The sequence below is a fragment of the Lolium perenne genome, chromosome 3, assembly GCF_019359855.2.
Source record: "Lolium perenne isolate Kyuss_39 chromosome 3, Kyuss_2.0, whole genome shotgun sequence".
NCBI classification, from domain to species: domain Eukaryota; kingdom Viridiplantae; phylum Streptophyta; class Magnoliopsida; order Poales; family Poaceae; genus Lolium; species Lolium perenne.
In genome coordinates, this window is record NC_067246.2 from 203084248 (window position 1) to 203102211 (window position 17964).

Here is a 17964-nt window from a genome sequence, read left to right on the forward strand (position 1 = left end):
TTTTCCTATAAATATGGAGGTGTAACCTCTCAATATGGTAAACCGGGAAAGTCATCCAACTCGAACATGCAACATGCGTTGCATCTGGAATCCGTTTCCGATGTTCTAGAGCTTTTCATGAGAATGAACACAAGCTCTAAAACATCTCATGGATAAGAGCCAAGAACAACCAAGAAACACGATGCAATGCATGCAAGATTTGAGCTCTCTCCTATGATGCGACCAACTATCTTACCGAGCACAAACCTTGACCTTGCGCGTCCCACTCGAGCCAGAAAGCTCCGTCTTCACCCTCTTCATCATTGTACATGCCACCATCTTCTTTCAACATACACGCCACCTTCTTCTTTTCTTCTCCACTGTCTTCGTCCCCCTTCATTTTCTACACCGTCTTCATCCGTCATCTACATCAAACTCGATCTTCTTAATTGCAACCTTGAGACCAACATATGGCTATGGACATGACCTAAGATACATTCTCAGTACAACCATTAGTCCATAGGGATTGTCATCAATTACCAAAACCACACATGTGGGCTTCATGTCCTATCCATCTTTTATCTTCATGGCATCCATACTTGAATCCAACACATGGACTACAAGTAGTACCTATGGAATATTCCTTCATATAAACTCAGTGCAAACATTAGTCCATAGTGGTATCATTAATTACCAAAACAACACATTGGGGCAATGTACCCTTACAATTGCGGCCAACGCCCCGCTGCCGCCGATGTACAATAAAGAGCCCCCCTTCTTCCTCTCGCCGCGGTCCACATTCCAATCTCGCCGCACCTCGTCGTCGGCGGCGGGATGTCGATCCCGTTGACAGCCATCCGATCGTTGGAGGGACGCGATCAGAACCCAGTGCGCGCCTCAATACCAAGGAGCGGGCCGATCCCACCTGGGCCACCAGCGGCAACGATGATTAGTGGGCGGACTTCTTCCAGGCGCAGTACGACGCCGACATGAACAACGCCGACAGCCTCGTCGGCCGGAGGAACACATGGAACAAGGAGGGGCGCGTCCGTTTCTGAGGCGTTCCCGAGCGCACCCTCCCGAACGTCTTCGACGGCACCCACAGCGGCGCCCCAAGGCTGGAAATGCCTCCTTCCCCGTCGCCATCTCCTCGGGCTTTGGCATGCTGGCAGCCGGGGAGGACGTACTCATCCTCCTCGGGCTTCGGCATGCTGGTAGCCGGGGAGGACGTACTCATCCTCCTCGAACTCTTCTTCCTCGGGCCGGCGCGGTCGACGCCTTCCTCGCACCGCGCCACGCTGTACACCATGTCGAAGCGCGAGGTGAAGGATGAGCCCAAGTACATGACGCCGCCTGGGATTTGGAGGTGCGGCAGCAGCACCATCACCATCCGCGAGCCAGCAACAGAGGCCGTGGCGGCGCCCTCCTTGTTCCAAAGCCGGAGGTGAAGGAGGAGTAGGACGGCGAGGATGCCGCGAAGGCCGCGCATATAGCGGAGTACGAGCGTTGGTAGCTCCTTATCGTCAGCGAGGACTGCCCAGGGTTGCACACGACGTTCATGGCGTCCATGAACGACAAGGACGCCTAGAGGGGCGACGTCGACGAGGCGATCGCCATGTCCATCCGCGATGTGGGGATGCCACTCGTCGACCTCACCAACGACGACGAAGCTGGGCCCAGCGGCGCGGTGAAGGACGAGCCCGCCGACGAGCGCGGCAAGCAGGACAGGACGTCGTTGACGATGGCATGTACAACTTCCTCCGGTACTACGACCCATCTGGACGCTGCAAGTACTACTAGTTTAGGGATTAGGTTTCAATTTCATTGAATTCGTTCAAATCAACGTAATATATAGCAAGTTTGAATGAATTCAACTGTTTTCGATTAAATTTATAAAATCTAAAATTCCTTTTGGGAGACGCAACTAGGAAGCGATGTCCCCAAACGTGGCACGAAGAAAAAGCATCTCCAAAGACTCATCCGGCGCAATTTGAGAGACGCTGCAGGAGATAGTCTTACATTTCATAGCAACCACTAATTTATCTTACTGTCCCCTCACAGTCATGTGTTTAACCAAAAACAAGCCAAGCCATCTCAATTTCTTTGATGCTAAGCAACAGCCCCAAACAGGGAAAAAAACCCACATCAGTCCAGACGCAAAACCCTGCTGCTGTCAGCACGAAGGGAAAATAAGACACGAAAACAGCGAATGTAAAACAAAATTTCTCCTTAAATCGACAGAGGTAAGAAAAGTAAACAATAATAGAGACAAACAAATGCAACTGGCTCCCCTCCTGCCGTTCAGATCGCAGCACTAACAAATTGACAAAACTCACAAGCAATGTGCCTTAAATACCCCTCCGCTCCTCTCCCCCGTTTCTCTTCTCCCTTCTTCTCCCTCCCCCGTCGCCGGCCGCTTCCTCCGCTTCCTCTTCACGCCCCCACCTCCTCTCCTCTCTCGCCCCACCAACACTCGAACCCTAAACCCACAGAGCACCAGCGCGGCCTCCGCCTCCGCCTGTCGCATGCGCGCTGCGTCGTAGCCTAGGCCGCCGGCGATCGACGGAGTTGGCGTCCTGCGCGTTGGAGACGCCGCGGGAAGATGGGGGCTGGCGGGAAGGGGTGGACGGAGACGGCGACCCGGGTGGTGAAGACGGCCTGGTTCATGGTGGCGATGGTGGCGTCGCTGCTCGCCGCGTCGGCGCCCGTCGTGGTGGCCGCCGGCGACGTGGCCGTGGCGCTCTGGCTCGAGGCGAGCCTCGGCTGCCTGCGCTGCGGCGGGCTGCGGGACCACTTCCGGCACTACGCCTTCCGGAGCTCGCTCCTGGACATACCGCTCGTCTCCGTCCTCCGATCTCTCGTCATCGCCTGTAAGCTGCCATTGCCTCCTTCCTCAATGCTGTTCTACTGTGCTCGCGCAAGTGCTGAGAAACCGGGCATGGACGGGCTTGCTTTCCTATTCCCCTTTGTGCTCTGGATAATCGGTTTACTGCTTGTTTTGGGATTTGGGCGCTTTGCTTAGGACTTTCCTCTTTTTTCTTGGCATTTATGTATGGGGATTTGGTGATCTGAAAGCTACATCTCTGCTTGGCTTCTTTCGTTTCGGCGAAATGAGAATCTTTTGCTGGAAAGAAAACTGCCCGTTTCCTCAGCCATTAATTAGAGGGCATACATCTGTTGCTGGTTGTCCCATTGTGATGTTCCCTCCTCTTCTATTCAACTGTACGTAGTAGTACTAATTTTGCTAAACTGCATCATCTGGCTAAGTTTACTGCTTGAAACAAGATGATAGAAATTTGAAAAATTCAGACCAGTTTACAGTAGGAATCTACCACAGTACAGTATTTGGAGGAGAATCATTATCAGATTCCACTAGCCTGACCGTGTGCCTGTGTGCAGGTGTATACCTTTTGTGCGATACCTCTGGTCTTTCTCATGGCCCGTACCTTGGAACGACAACGTTCTGCTCCTTGGCTTCGCTGCTAATCTTGCTGATGAAGGCGTGCGTCTACAGTCCGGTGCAGGACATCGGGCCTGAGCTCTCACCCTCATTGGCGGATCACAAGCTGAATATGAAGAAGCTGTGGGGAATGCCTGTGCTCTTCTTGTCCTCCTTGGTCTTTGCTCTCGGCCATGTTGTTGTTGCTTACAGAACAAGCTGCAGGGCTCGGCGGAAGCTGCTTATCCATCGCATTGACCCTGAATCGGTATGTCCATGTTCTCTTGAATCTCAATGTGTATGATGGATTGCACACATGAAACTATTTTTATACTTGTTTCTCTTGGTACTTATGGTTTGTGCTGCTCTTTTTTTTCAGATTCTGGCATACAAGAACGCCTTTCCTGGATGCTACAAGGTTCCCCGATCACCCAATCCACACAGTGGGAAACTCTATTCAAGGAGTGAAAGCGAGACAAAGAGAAAAACTCTTGTCCATGATGACAGGGACATTCCAATCAGTTTTCTTGCTGACAGTGATAGCAAGTTCATTGCTTGCCAGGGGATCACTATACACTACAAAGTGTCACGCCCATCAACCTGTGTATCTCCAGCTCCTGAATCCTATCCAGAAATTAACCATGATGTAATTTCATCAAGCATTTCTCCTAGGAGACAGAGGCACGAAAGCCCACCCTCGGCTACCTCGAGTACCCGGCGTCTTTTGAATAGGAGCTACAGTCATCAGTATCACCAAACCTCGCTCTATGCCCCACTGTTGGTCGAACCATTGACCTCTCCAACTTTGCTGGATGGCATCCCACTTCTGAACCTTGATGATGAGAGCTTACAGGTGTCTTCGAAACCTATGGGCTTTGATCTTGAGGCCGGAGAGCACGGGAAATTTGCCGTTGTTCTGGTGCATGGGTTTGGAGGGGGAGTATTCTCCTGGAGACATGTTACTAATTTGCTTGCTCGGCAAGTGGGTTGTACTGTGCTGGCCTTTGATCGCCCTGGATGGGGTTTAACATCTCGACCTCGCAGAAAGGACTGGGAAGACAAGAATTTGCCAAATCCATATGAGCTTGAGTCACAGGTGATCCTTGCTACTCTCTACTCAGAGAATGTGTCGCATGAGTTTTTTTCTTCTTTTTGAGAGACCTCGTAAGTACAACCAGCATTTCCCGTTCTTCTTCTACAGTACCAAATAAAAATTGCACTGTCATTTCACTAAATTTGCACACCTCAAACAACGCAGTTTTGGGTTTAAGAGTGCACTTTTAGGTGGTAGAGATTTGCAAGAATTTCAGTTAACAGAGGATTATCAATAGTGTTAATCTGTAGGTTATATATGGAGTGACTCAGATGGGAATAGTTGCATAGTGAAATGTCACTGATATTTATGAAGGATTCAGGAATATTTAATCGCTTTTTAAAATACCCCTTGTTTCACTGAACTATGCTTAACTCAGGGGAATGCTGGCTTTTCCTTTAGCATGTTATTTTTAGTTTTAGAACTTATAACGTATACTTTGTGATATATAATTTCCTAATGGTAGTGCTATTGCCTGAATGTTTTTATATTTACATTGAAAGTATTCTATGCTATTAAGAGTTTGTAATATAGTGCTGTCATATTAGAATACCATTAGTAAATTCAGTTACAATTACCGAACATTTTCCTACTGTGTTTCAACGAAGAGATCATGTTTAACAGGATAATTTTTATGCCCTTCTACAGGTTGATCTTCTCATTTCATTTTGCTCAGACATGGGCTTGCGCTCTGTGGTTTTAGTTGGCCATGATGATGGTGGCTTGCTTGCACTAAGAACTGCAGAGAAGTTACGAGCGTCTAGAGATCCTAGAGAGGTAGCAACATTTTTACCTATCACATTAATGGAATGTAAATTCATCCTTGTAATAATCATATTAAAACAACTGCTTCCTTTTGTGATCCCAGGTTGAAGTGAAGGGAGTTGTTCTTATAGGTGTAAGCTTATCAAGAGAAGTCATTCCTGCATTTGCTCGTATACTCCTGCATACCCCTCTGAGGAAAAAGCACATGGTCCGCCCACTTCTACGTACTGAAATCACTCAGGTGATCAATCGGCGAGCATGGTTTGATGCAACCAAGTTGACAACAGATGTTCTGAACCTATACAAGGTACACACTTCCAGTGGTTTACACATCCTTTTCGATCTACTGTCAAGCCCTTGATGTCCATGCTAATTTTGGAAGTGAGTTGATCATTATTTAAATACTCTTTACAGAGCTCTAGTCAGGTAGTAGAAAACAGTAATTTATCAGCCCACTATGTTGTCTTAATGGCACAGGCTTGACTATTCTTTCATGCTAGTACTACGTGTATATAGCATTCATGTTTCTGTCATATAAAACATGTGCAATTTGTACCATGCATGTCCTCGTTCATTACTTCATTCTGTAAATATATATTTAACTATCAACTGACTTTAAATAAACATTTGCATTCAGGCTCCACTATTTGTTGAGGGCTGGGATGAAGCACTACATGAAGTAGGCCGCCTTTCATTTTCTACTGTTCTATCACCAAAAAGAGCAGCAGATTTACTAAGATCAGTGGAAGACCTCCCTGTTCTGGTGGTAGCAGGTTCCGAGGATGTTCTTGTATCCCTGAAGTCAGCGCAAATCATGGCTTCAAAACTTGTAAATTCTGTAAGTTTGTCTACCACTTCATCTTGTGTACTTCATGTAGTGTGTATTTCTTCCAAAGGGATGATTGCTGATATGAATAATCCGTGTTTTGCTTCATGTGCAGAGGCTAGTAACAATATCAGGATGTGGACACTTGCCACACGAAGAGTGTGCCAAGGCATTGCTCTCGGCTCTTTCTCCGTTCATCTCAAGATTGGTATCGTCAGACGATTCATTGCAAAGATTGTAGTAGCATACACCTGTCCCTCTTCCTTTCTGCTATTTTTCTTTTGCCCTGTTACGCCCTCTCTCTATATTGAGTAGATCACCTCTAGTTGGTGTGAGTTTGTGTGAGCAATCGTTAGTTGCAAAGTAGTGGAGCCTGACCCAAAATCTCGGGGTCCTAGAGCTCCCCAATTTTTTTGTTTGTCACATGTAATGGTGTCCCCGAATTATTTCAATCAAGCAAGTTGAATCTGTACAGCACATGCTTGCTGTGTTCTGGTCCACGTCTACCGCAGCTGCACTCAAGATGCCACATTATCCTCTCCAGATAACTGAACTGAAATAATTTCAGCGGAGAAAACTTTAGTGCAAAATCGCTGGACGTCCAGGGGAAGTGTTAGGTGGAAACCACCTTCTGGGCCGGGGGAGGGAAGAGCTTCTGGATGCCTCTGTCCTCTCTCTGCCCACATTTCTTGCCAAATGCCAGTGGTCATGGTATTACTGCCTTCACATGCCCACATTTCTTGCCTGGGCCGAGCATGAACATGAAGACAGCTGGTGGAAGGTGAGGCGTGTAAACATAGGTGTCCCTGGATCAGCCTCACCCTCACGTGGCTTGTGCTGCTTACAGAAATTACTCTGAGACTGAGCCTCTGTGGCCTTACACGATCACAAACTTTGTACAATTTTTTTTTACACAGCTGCCTACAAAATGAGAAGGAAACATGAAAAATTCTTATACAGCTGCTTGCGGTGAGCTACATTGCTGTTTAGTCATTCTCTGTCCCACAAACAAAATTTCAGAGACAAGCTGCCAGAAATTCTGATTATGCTGTACTCTTGTTTTAGTGCTTTCAAGACCGTATGCAATGCAGAAAAACATCAGCAGTGCAACCACCTTAGTTTGTACTAGGCAACAGTGATGTTAGCAGGTTGCTGGCAACATTTCTATAAATTCAAAGCTTTCGAGCACCCATAGGAAGAAGTAAAGGATGCTGAGATGCATAATAATAATAGCTAGATAACCTTTGGACATCTTTTCCAACGAAAGAGGAACCTATACAATTTCTGCATTCCTGGCAGACAAAAAATTCTACTCAAGGTATGCCGCCCTACCACTTGGAAATGATTATACACTTCACTCCGTGTGGACATAACCCAAGTTCACCATATTTTTCATGGTGGAGCAGCTATTGGTGATGTCCAGCTACTCTTTCATTGGCTTTTGTTACAAGGGTACTTCAACATTTCCCCCTTTACCCAAATTATAGTAAACCACAATTCTATCACTATTTTTTTTATCGTGTTTGCGTGACATCTGGCACCCAATTGTCGCTGGCAAGAATAAGACGATCACCATCTCGAATGAGCTCAATCTCGTCCACCTCAGCACCCTCGAATGTCAGGACCTTAGTAGGCATCACGTCGAACTTCTTTCTGCCTAGTTGAAGAAGGTCCTGCATCGTCCGCGGTAAGACAACAAGCTTCCCAGCAGTGTTGCCCATTTCCGGACAGCTGATTATCACCCTGATGAGTGGCTTATGATGGTCCTGACGATAACTCGGGCCACCTGTTGCTGCAAGACCTCTTGACAGTAGGTGGTCAGTGTCTCGGTGTGGATGAGGTGAAGAGATGACCCCGAATAGGGAGTTATGAAAGCTGACTTTCCTCCTGCCTAGTTTCTGTGTAAGAACTTTGCTGGGTGGCTCAGTGTCGTCGCGGATCACGTTCTGCATCGAGGGATCACTGCTGAACCTTCCTAGAAGCATAGGTGCTACCCTGCCATTTGAGTTGTACTTCCTTGGAGCTGGCTGTTGTTTAAATAGTTGTTGTATTTCTTCATGGCCTTGTTGCTCAGCTAGAGCTCTTGGGGTCCAGCCGCTGCTCTCCTGCTTGTCAATGTCGGCCCTGTGTTTCAGCAACAACTTAACCATCTCAACGTTTCCGTCGCAGACAGCACGGTGCAGCGGAATGTTTCCGTCTTTTGATGGCCTGTTTGCATCAGGGATGCGATTGAGTATTTCCTCGAGCAGTTCTATATTGTTTTGCTCAACTGCGATGCAACAATATAAGCCTGTATCCCCCAATGACAGATCTGCACCGCCATTGACCAACTGTTGCACAACTGTATCATGCTTTGCATACAAAGCCTCCCATAGCGGAACCTTTCCTTCTGAATCTGGATATTGGAAGAATTAAAGGCACATCAGAGGGGCATATGATGAAACCTACATAAACTTAACAACTCTTTGCAATTACTACGCACATTTAAGAAAGCACTGCTAGTCAAAGAGTAAAGCTTTCCTAAGTGGTATAAAGTAATAAATTTCTGAGTAATTCTGGAGATGATAGATTTGCTTCATTATGATGATATATAATATACAAGAAAAAGATATCACAATTCTAGCTGTAGGCTTTACCCCTGGCATTTGGATCAGCTCCAAACTCTAACAGAAGCTTGACACACTGCTCATTTCCCATGGAAGCAGATATGTGCTGTTGATCATGAAATTGAAGATTATCATTTTCCTGCTTACAAAATATATGTCTAATAAGGAACATGTTATGCATTGATGATAATACTGACCAGTGCTGTACGCCCATCTTGATCTGACTCGTTCGGATCCAAATTACGTTTAAGTAGTTGATGCAGCAAATTTTCGTCTCCTCGAGTTACTGCAAAGCACAGTGTAATTGGCAACTCCAGACGACCTCGAGCTAGCATGTTCTCAATCTCCTTTAGCACACCTACCATTACGCCGTCCTCTTTCTTATCTTTTAGTAACTGTACAAAAAGAGGATCTTAATAGGCGTACAACAATTGTTCATGGTATATTATTCGCAAAAAAAAAAATTGTTCGTGGTATTACAGTGTTCACAAGCAAACAGCATTTTATAACACATTTTCAGCATAGTTGGTTACAGTTGAGCATTCGAGGATACTAATCAGGCAATATTCCGCATGAATGTAATTTAAGGATCTAAGGTGATCTAGTGATTATGTGAGGACTGAACTTTCAATTTCACATGTTGTCAAGCAAGGTGAACAGAAGGGGTCAGATGCGGGGTGTACTAAAAAGCTCCAGCACGGTAGTTCAAGATCTTAACACGAAAAATTTAATTGTCTCTGTAAATGTGCAATTTCAGGAAAGATAACAGTGAAAGGTAATATGGATAGTATACTTGAATAAGGTTGTTCATTATGATAGTTCCATCTCCAACATTGGATTGAACAATGCTGAGAAAGGATGTCCGGTTCATCCGTAGAAGCTGACACAAGGATCTCGTCCGAACTGTGAATATTTGAGGCCTATAGCAAAGAACTCCAATTTCTCCAACAACATCTCCGGACTTAGCAACTCCCACCACCTGGAGATTACCAAATACCAACATATTATTTAAGCACCATTTGATGTATAAATTTCCTTTTAAGTTCAGCATCAAAGCCACATAGGAGTTACCTGTTCCGCACCATGTTCCGCACCATTTTGTAGCTCAAGTAACTCCTGAAAAAGCAACATGTTTATCGATTATCAGAATGACAGTTACACTTTCCGTGTTAAAAATAATATAGTATAACTACTTTTTATATATTTACTACTCATACATAACTATACCAACTACGGATAAAAAGGAATTAGGAAAAAAAAACAGGATTCTTACCACACTACCAGAAACTAAAATGTAGAAGTCAGTGGGTGCTTCATTCTGCAAAATCACATCCTCCCTAGGTGGAAAGTATTCAGCTTTCATCTCTGAAACCTTTACAAGTAATCATGAAAAATAACAATATAAGCAAATGTTCAGGAGGAGCTAACTAAAATAAAGACTAAATAATCACCACTGCCTCACCAGTTGAAAAATTAGATCATTAGATACTCCTTGAAATAAGTAAATGTTTTGAACTAGATGGAGAAAGAGATAGTGCGAAATGCTGGATCTAATAGCCTTAGGCAGCGCATCGAGAGTCTCTTGTTGCTGAAGGCCTTCTGAGTCTGTCCTGAACTTTAAGCTAAGGTGTGATATCATCTGATCTTGTAACCGTGGTGGTAGCTGATTCCTAAGTGCAAAGCTGGTTGCTGCTTGAATTGTATCTCGCTTTAAACCAAAATAAAACAGAAACAGGTTCTCAGAGTCATATATTGAAGTAACTATTCAATGTATATATCAACCAAAGGTCAGTAAAACAAAACTCACGTATTTTCGAGTACGGCTAGTGCCATGCACAACCAAATTGGTCATGTTGCCAATCAAATAAGCAGTCAATCCAAGGTTGAAGAACATGTAGAAAATGTTGAAAATCATTTCCCTTATGTTCTCTGCATGATAATCCCCATAACCCACAGTGGTAAGTGTGGTGATTGACCAATATACTGATGTTACATAGCGAATCCATAAGCCCTGTTGATGAAAATCTTCCATAGTATTGCCAATCCACGTTTCCTTTGGGATTGGATACCTATCAGCAAGAAGATAGTAGAAGCATGCTGCACAGTGCACGGCAAAAAGTGTGACCTACAAGATGAAAGGTAAAGAAACATGATTTCATTCATTAAGAATACTAAATTTACAGGAGAATACAGTGATGTTCAGATCACTTACACAAATGAGCTTTGCACATCGGACCCAGAAGTAATTGAAGTGTCTATCCTTCTCCAATCTTTAAAATGAAGAAACAAGATGATAGCCCTATTAGCAAGTTTTTTTTTTGCGGGGGAACCAATTAACAAGTGCTAACAGTACTTGGTCAGATTTGGATAGAAGAGCAGGACATATTAACATAAAAAATAAAATGTTTTTCAATATTCATCCATTACCACAAAAATACCTAGCAAAAAGAGAGCTGACTCTCCGGAGACGCCACAGACGAAGCATGTTGAAGAATCCATATGACCTGAGCTTTGAAGGAAGTATCTTGCGAGCAAATTCTGATGGGATGGTGGATGCAACATCAAGAACAAACCAGCTGGTAGTATAACGCCAAGCAATTTTCTTTGGATCATCTTCAAGCAAATATGTTAGTCTGTCCAGGTAGGCTACAAAGAAGGTCAGCATGATGTCAATTGCGAAGATTGCATTCACAGCATTGTCCGTGGCAGCTAGGCCCCCTTTAGGAACCCGAATGAAGCCAAATTCGAATGGGGAGACCCACGCAGAATAGACTACAAGAACTATGAGGAAAGTCTCCCACAATCTGCATAGTGTTAATAAAACGATGTCAGAAGTGATGCATTTCTTATGTCTGTATATAATATAAACACAATTACCCTGTTTAAAATAATGTCCAGATTGTTTAGCATTATTGCGTAGTTGGTGTGAAGCATTGCTATCTGCTGGTTACTAGAAGTCTAGAAGCGATTCACGGGGCAGCTCAATACAACTTCTTTTTGACGAAAAAGTCTAGCACCCCCATTTTCTTTCATTCACGTCTGAAGTTACCACTTGCTAAATTGAAGATTTCCTTACATAAAAGGAGTCATCTGAGAGAAAAGAAAGGGACTTAATAGAAATCTAGAAAACCATAAAAAATCTACCCTTTTCCACCAGAAAAATCACATGGAAATCACTCTTTCATTAAAACTCCATCAAACAATGCGAAGAAGTTCTATAGAACTCTAGAAGAAGTATCACATGTATGCAAGATGATACTGAATTAAGTACAAAATTTCAAGATACAAACTTATTCTACCCTGGGATGATAACAAACTATCAAATGAAGAGCGATGCCAATTAAGAAGAATACTAATTTGTCAATTGTATCTTCAGATGCACCTGAGTTCGATTTTAGGATTTTACATTCACATATAATATGACACTTAATATGTATTACAAGATTGTTTTGAGAATTTTGGACTTGTACATGCAGTTTCCACTGACGAGGTGGTTCCATGTACATAAACTTGCATAAGTTTTTCCAGTATCAGTAATAACTGAATTAAAAAGCAATAACAAGAGAATTTTTTTGGCGTTTGCTGTTGCTTTGTTTTCCTTTCTGTTTCTGGCTGCTTGGGCTGGTGTACGCTTTGCGCCTTATTTGCATTTCTTCTAATATGAAATGTTGCGTAATTAGCTGATTAGACGTGTGGCTGAGAAAAAAAAAGGCCAGTATCAGATGCATATCCCATTATGACCAGGCTCAAGTAATTCCAATAATTTCAACTTCCTGGAACTCCGTATGGCAAACCACGTGGCTTCGTTTTCAACGAGAATGGGGCCAGGGAGATCGAGGTGTGATCCCAGGAATACAATATAATTCTAAGAAAGAAACAATAAAGAAATGGTTCCCATGTGAGTTCCGTGAATGAGCCTTTGGAGAAGGAAGCATCGCTCGAGAAAATGCAACAAGTGTCGGCATCGAAATCACGATTTCCTTGTCCGTCTACTGAAAAAGGATTGGTCTAAAGCAGTCGTAGAAAGGCTCAAGCAGTCCAAAGTAGTAAATGAAAATAAGCAGAAAAGGCGAGTACTATATAGTAGGCAAAGGCTTAAACAAGTGAATTATTCAGTTTAAGTCAACCAAGCAAAACATGACGAGTACTAACTACTACAAATGCATAAACAGATGAATTATTCAGTTGAAGTCAGCCCTTGAAAACATACAGAAATAATGAAGTTTTTTTTATCCAACGGGGCTTTGGTTTGTGTGTTCCAGAAAATTATAATCAGAGGACAGGCTCTGAAGTTCTGATCGAAGAAAAAAGAGGAGTAACTCAGAGCATAGCAAATAGTACTCCTTCTATTATGTGGTTTTTTTATCGTGGTTTTAGTTTAAATATATAATAAAACCACGATAAGAATTATGAAACGGAGGTAGCAAAGAAGGAAGAACATAAATAATTTCATAAACACCCTTTCTAGTGCAATTTATATAACATGATAATATTACTAACGAATAACCTGGTAAGAGAAAGGGACAGAACAAGCAAAAATTGCAAAGGCTCCCAGAAGCTCCACGCGGATGATTTTCCTTTTTGTTTGAAAGTATCGATCTATTAAATTAAAACTAATAAAGCGACACACCGAGGATCGAACCGGAAACGGCCAATGCGGAAGAGACCAAGTTGTCTTCGAAACCAAGCGGCGCGGAGAGATAGAGGGATGGGAGAGATATGATGACGACAGGAGACTAGGATAGCTGGTAACCGAGCAATGATGAAGATTCTGGAGACTAGCGAGGAGAAGCGAAAGTTAGTTACCTGTAACGGCGGTCGTAGGGGGAGATGATGAAGCGGCGGAGCTTGACGCGGCGGTTACTCCGCGCGCCGAGCGATGGCAGGATGCCGCTGGAGAGGCTGTAGTGGCTGCCATCGCGCGACATCTCCCTCTCGAGCGCGTCCCCGACGGCGCCGCTGCCGCCCTCGCCCCACGGCCCGCACGCCCGCATCCTGCCGGCGCCGAACCTCGCCATTGACGGCGGCAGTAGAGAAGAGTCGTTCGTCGGACGTGTGGGTTTTAATGGAGGTAGGGAGGACCACAAAATCTTGCGTTGTGGTGTGGACTAATCTCGGCCGGATTCTTTTGCTGCCTGGGTTTTTCGGGCGGCGACGACGGTCCGGGTGGAGACGAGACCCTTGGGAGTTGGGAGTTTGGGGTTCGGTCGAGATCACGCGCCCCGCGAAGGTGCTTTTATGGAGGAGGGTCAGCGGCGCGAGTGGGCGGCCTCGATCGTTGTCGAGCAAACGCGCCGTGTCCGCCGCAGACCACCGGCGTGGTTCCTTCGCGCTAAAAGCGGTCGCACACGTGCGCGCCGGGCTCCGATCACCAACACAAAGACAGTTTTTCTTTTCTTTTACCCCAAGCCCCCTTTTAGCATCCGTGTTTGACACTGAATCCGAATAAAGCTATCCATATAATTTGCTTCTATATTACCACCTCTTTCCCTCACGCGCGCCCTCCTATTTTGCTTCCTCTTTCCGGTTCTAAATTGGCCCATTCGATTGAGGATATCTTTTTTAGCCTTTTTTAGCAACAGATAAAATATATGAAACCCATCCCAGAAAATGGAAGAAAATTTGTGATCCATCCTTTAAGTTTTTTGTTTTTGTTTTGGAAAGGAGTGAACGGCAAACTTACAACATGCATGGCTATGATGGTGAGTATTATAGTAGTGGTAATGTGGCATTTATCTCTGAATGATCCTCTTCTCTCATGGCCTCTTTATGAAATAAGGAATATACCACGAATCAAGATATAGAACACATCTAATTTATGTGCAGTATAGTTGTAACGTGGCATTTATTTGCATAGCTATGTATGTCAGTCATGTAAGAGGTGTGAGTTGTACATGATAATAGTAGTGCGATTATCCATTTGCATGGTCACATTTATGTCATTCATAAAACAAATATATGTTTTGTGCATGATTGTAATAGTTCGCTGAATTAAGTATCTTTTAGCTATATTTGTCAATCATACAAGGGGTATCAGTTCTAGCACATCCAATTCTCAATTACATCCTTTGCGGGGTTTGAGGATACAGAGGGTGTCTACAACGCAACATATATACCCGCACTATCTCATACCAAATTCATGTACTTGCACTGGTGGAAAAACAGGCTTCGGGTGAGCCCCATAAGTCGCGATGCTGCAGGATCCGCGACAAATGGTACCTTTAGTCGCGGTTCGGGAGGAGAACCGCGACCAAAGGCCTGGGCCCAGGGCGCACGGTGGCCAGCTGGTGCACGTGGTGGGCTTTAGTCGCGGTTGGCCAGCCCAACCGCGACTAAAGGTGCCCGAAGGCCTTTAGTCGCGGTTGGCCAGGCCAACCGGGACTAAAGGCCCTCCCCTATATATAACAATCCAGCAGCCAACACTTAGCCATTTGGTGCCATTCTCTTCGCAAGCTCACAAGTGGGTGTTAGGTTTGCTTTTGGTTCCTCTTATGCACATAAGGTGTTTGATGAAATGCCCCAAGAGCATGAAACAAACATGATATGAAGTGTTGGAGCCACACTTGAGCTTTCTCGTTTATTTTTTCCTCCTCGATCGCGGTTAGCAACTTGAACCTTTGATGTGTCGTTGATAAAATGTGCATGTGTGTGTAGTTCATTGTTTAATTTATATTGTTTGTAGCTAGTTAGTTTAACAAATGCATGATGGTTAATTATATATTTTATATTATAATAATGCAGATGAATCGACAATGGATGTACGGTAACCGACTCTCCGGCGAGTTCAGTGCGGGTTTGAAAGATTTCCTCGTAGTGGCTAATGCGAACAAGCAGGAGGGTTTTGTTATCTGTCCATGTGTTAAATGTAAGAATCAGAAGGGTTACTCTTCCTCAAGAGATGTTCACATGCACCTGCTTCGGCACGGTTTCATGCCAAGCTATAATTGTTGGACCAAGCATGGAGAAAGAGGGGTTATAATGGAAGAAGATGAAGAAGGGGATGATTTCATCGATGAAAGCTATCTTGCTCATTTCGGTGATACTTTCATGGAGGATGCTGAAGGTGAAGGGGAAGGTGAAGGGGAAGGTGAAGAAGAGGCACGTGATGATCCCGTTGATGATCTTGGTCGGACCATTGCTGATGCACGGAGACGCTGCGAAACTGAAAAAGAGAGGGAGAATTTGGATCGCATGTTAGAGGATCACAGGAAGGCGCTGTACCCCGGATGCGATGATGGTCTGAAAAAGCTGGGCTGCACACTGGATTTGCTGAGATGGAAGGCACAGCAGGTGTAGCTGACTCGGCATTTGAAAACTTGCTGAAAATGTTGAAGAATATGTTTCCAAAGAATAACGAGTTGCCCGCCACTACGTACGAAGCAAAGAAGGTTGTCTGCCCTCTAGGTTTAGAGGTTACGAAGATACATGCATGCATCAACGATCGCATCCTCTACCGCGGTGAATACGAGAATTTGAATGAATGCCAGTATGCACCGCATTGCGTTATAAGATCGAGGCGATGACCCTGGTGACGATGTTGAGGGCCGAAACCCGTGAAGAGGGTTCCCGCCAAGGTGATGTGGTATGCTCCTATAATACCACGGTTGAAACGTCTGTTCAGGAACAAAGAGCATGCCAAGTTGTTGCGATGGCACAAAGAGGACCGTAAGTCGGACGGGGAGTTGAGACACCCCGCAGATGGAACGCAATGGAGAAAGATCGACGAGAGAGTTCAAAGATTTTGCAGCTGACGCAAGGAACATAAGATTTGGTCTAAGTACGGATGGCATGAATCCTTTTGGCGAGCGAGCTCCAGCCATAGTACCTGGCACGTGACTCTATGCATCTACAACCTTCATCCTTGGTTGTGCATGAAGCGGAAGTTCATTATGATGCGAGTGCTCATCCAAGGTCCGAAGCAACCCGGCAACGACATCGATGTGTACCTAAGGCCATTAGTTGATGAACTTTTACAGCTGTGGGGCAGACCTGGTGTCCGTGTGTGGGATGAGCACAAAGAAGAGGAATTTGACCTACGAGCGTTGCTTTTCGTAACCATCAACGATTGGCCTGCTCTTAGTAACCTTTCGGGATCACAAATAAGGGATACAATGCATGCACGCACCGCTTACATGAGACCGAAAGTGTACATTTGCCAAATTGTAAGAAGAACGTGTACCTTGGGCATCGTCGATTTCTTCGAAAGGTCATCCAAGTAAGAAAGAAAGGCAAGCATTACAACGGCAAGGCAGATCACCGGCCGAAGCTGCGGAACACACCTTGGTGCTGAGGTATTTGATATGGTCAAGGGTTTGAAAGTCATCTTTGGAAAGGGTCTGGCGGACAATCAGTTCCGAAGGGAGCTGACGGGCACGTAGCCATGTGGAAGAAGAAATCTATATTCGGGAGCTAGAATATTGGAAAGTCCTAGAAGTCCGCTACGCAATCGACGTGATGCACGTTACGAAGAATATTTGCGTGAACATCCTAAGCTTCTTGGGCGTGTATGGGAAGTCAAATGATACAAAGGAAGCACGGCAGGACCAGCAAAGTTTGAAAGACCACGATGACCGGCATCCGGAACGGTTTCAAGGTCGTGCCGGCTACGCTACGACCAAAGAAGAGAAGGTCATCTTTTTTGAATGCCTCGAGCGATATGAAGGTCCCGTCAGATTCTCGTCCAATATAAAGGGAATAATAAACATGGCGGAGAAAAAGTTCCAAAACCTGAAGTCTCACGATCGCCACGTGATTATGACGCAATTGCTTCCGATTGCTTTGAGGGGCTCTGTAGGAAAATGTTCGACCGCCCATTGTGAAGCTATGTGCATTCCTCAATGCAATCTCTCGAGAAGGTAATCAATCCAGAAGTTCTACCACGATTCTGAAACGATGTGATCCAATGTCTTGTCGATTTCGAGTTGGTGTTCCCGCCATCCTTCTTCAATATTATGACGCACCTCCTGGTTCACCTAGTCGATGAGATTTCCATTCTCGGTCCTGTATTTCTACACAATATGTTCCCCTTCGAGAGGTTCATGGGAGTATTAAAGAAATATGTTCGTAACCGTGCTAGGCCAGAAGGAAGCATCGCCAAGGGCTATGGAAATGAGGAGGTAATTGAGTTTTGTGTTGACTTTGTTCCAGACCTTAAGCCGATTGGTCTTCCTCAATCGCGGCACGAGGGGAGACTAAGTGGAAAAGGCACGATCGGAAGGAAATCAATGATATGTATGGACGGCCATTCTCTCCGGAA

The 17964-nt window shown here is 44.8% G+C and overlaps 2 protein-coding genes across 3 annotated transcripts; one reads left to right on the forward strand and one right to left on the reverse strand.

The window, feature by feature from the left end:
• The first annotated feature begins 2365 nt into the window (after positions 1 to 2365).
• LOC127343127 (uncharacterized) lies at positions 2366 to 6595 on the forward strand. Its single transcript, XM_051369229.2, has 7 exons — positions 2366 to 2849; positions 3379 to 3686; positions 3798 to 4514; positions 5160 to 5288; positions 5380 to 5583; positions 5914 to 6114; positions 6218 to 6595. Exons 1-7 carry the CDS (start codon positions 2582 to 2584, stop codon positions 6341 to 6343), a joined length of 1953 nt encoding a protein of 650 aa, XP_051225189.1. The 5' UTR covers positions 2366 to 2581; the 3' UTR covers positions 6344 to 6595.
• Positions 6596 to 7319: 724 nt separating this feature from the next.
• LOC127343126 (potassium channel AKT1) lies at positions 7320 to 13925 on the reverse strand. 2 transcript variants are annotated; one of them, XM_051369226.2, is made up of 11 exons: positions 13515 to 13925; positions 11147 to 11512; positions 10921 to 10978; positions 10516 to 10833; positions 10171 to 10416; positions 9982 to 10080; positions 9780 to 9824; positions 9502 to 9687; positions 8906 to 9103; positions 8739 to 8814; positions 7320 to 8497 (listed from the first exon to the last, which is right to left on the reverse strand). In XM_051369226.2, exons 1-11 carry the CDS (start codon positions 13724 to 13726, stop codon positions 7617 to 7619), a joined length of 2685 nt encoding a protein of 894 aa, XP_051225186.1. In that variant the 5' UTR covers positions 13727 to 13925; the 3' UTR covers positions 7320 to 7616. The 2 variants fall into 2 exon arrangements, with proteins under 2 accessions (XP_051225186.1, XP_051225187.1); XM_051369227.2 differs by lacking the exon at positions 13515 to 13925 and adding an exon at positions 11586 to 11798.
• Positions 13926 to 17964: the final 4039 nt, after the last annotated feature.

Coding starts and splice junctions, on each gene's coding strand:
- LOC127343127 (XM_051369229.2), top strand. CDS start 2,582: ATGGGGGCTGGCGGGAAGGGGTGGACGGAGACGGCGACCCGGGTGGTG. Junction 4,515..5,159: donor CATATGAGCTTGAGTCACAG/GTGATCCTTGCT, acceptor GCCCTTCTACAG/GTTGATCTTCTCATTTCATT. Junction 6,115..6,217: donor CTTCAAAACTTGTAAATTCT/GTAAGTTTGTCT, acceptor CTTCATGTGCAG/AGGCTAGTAACAATATCAGG.
- LOC127343126 (XM_051369226.2), bottom strand. CDS start 13,726: ATGGCGAGGTTCGGCGCCGGCAGGATGCGGGCGTGCGGGCCGTGGGGC. Junction 10,417..10,515: donor CTAGCCGTACTCGAAAATAC/GTGAGTTTTGTT, acceptor TTTGGTTTAAAG/CGAGATACAATTCAAGCAGC. Junction 9,688..9,779: donor CGGAACATGGTGCGGAACAG/GTAACTCCTATG, acceptor GGTAATCTCCAG/GTGGTGGGAGTTGCTAAGTC.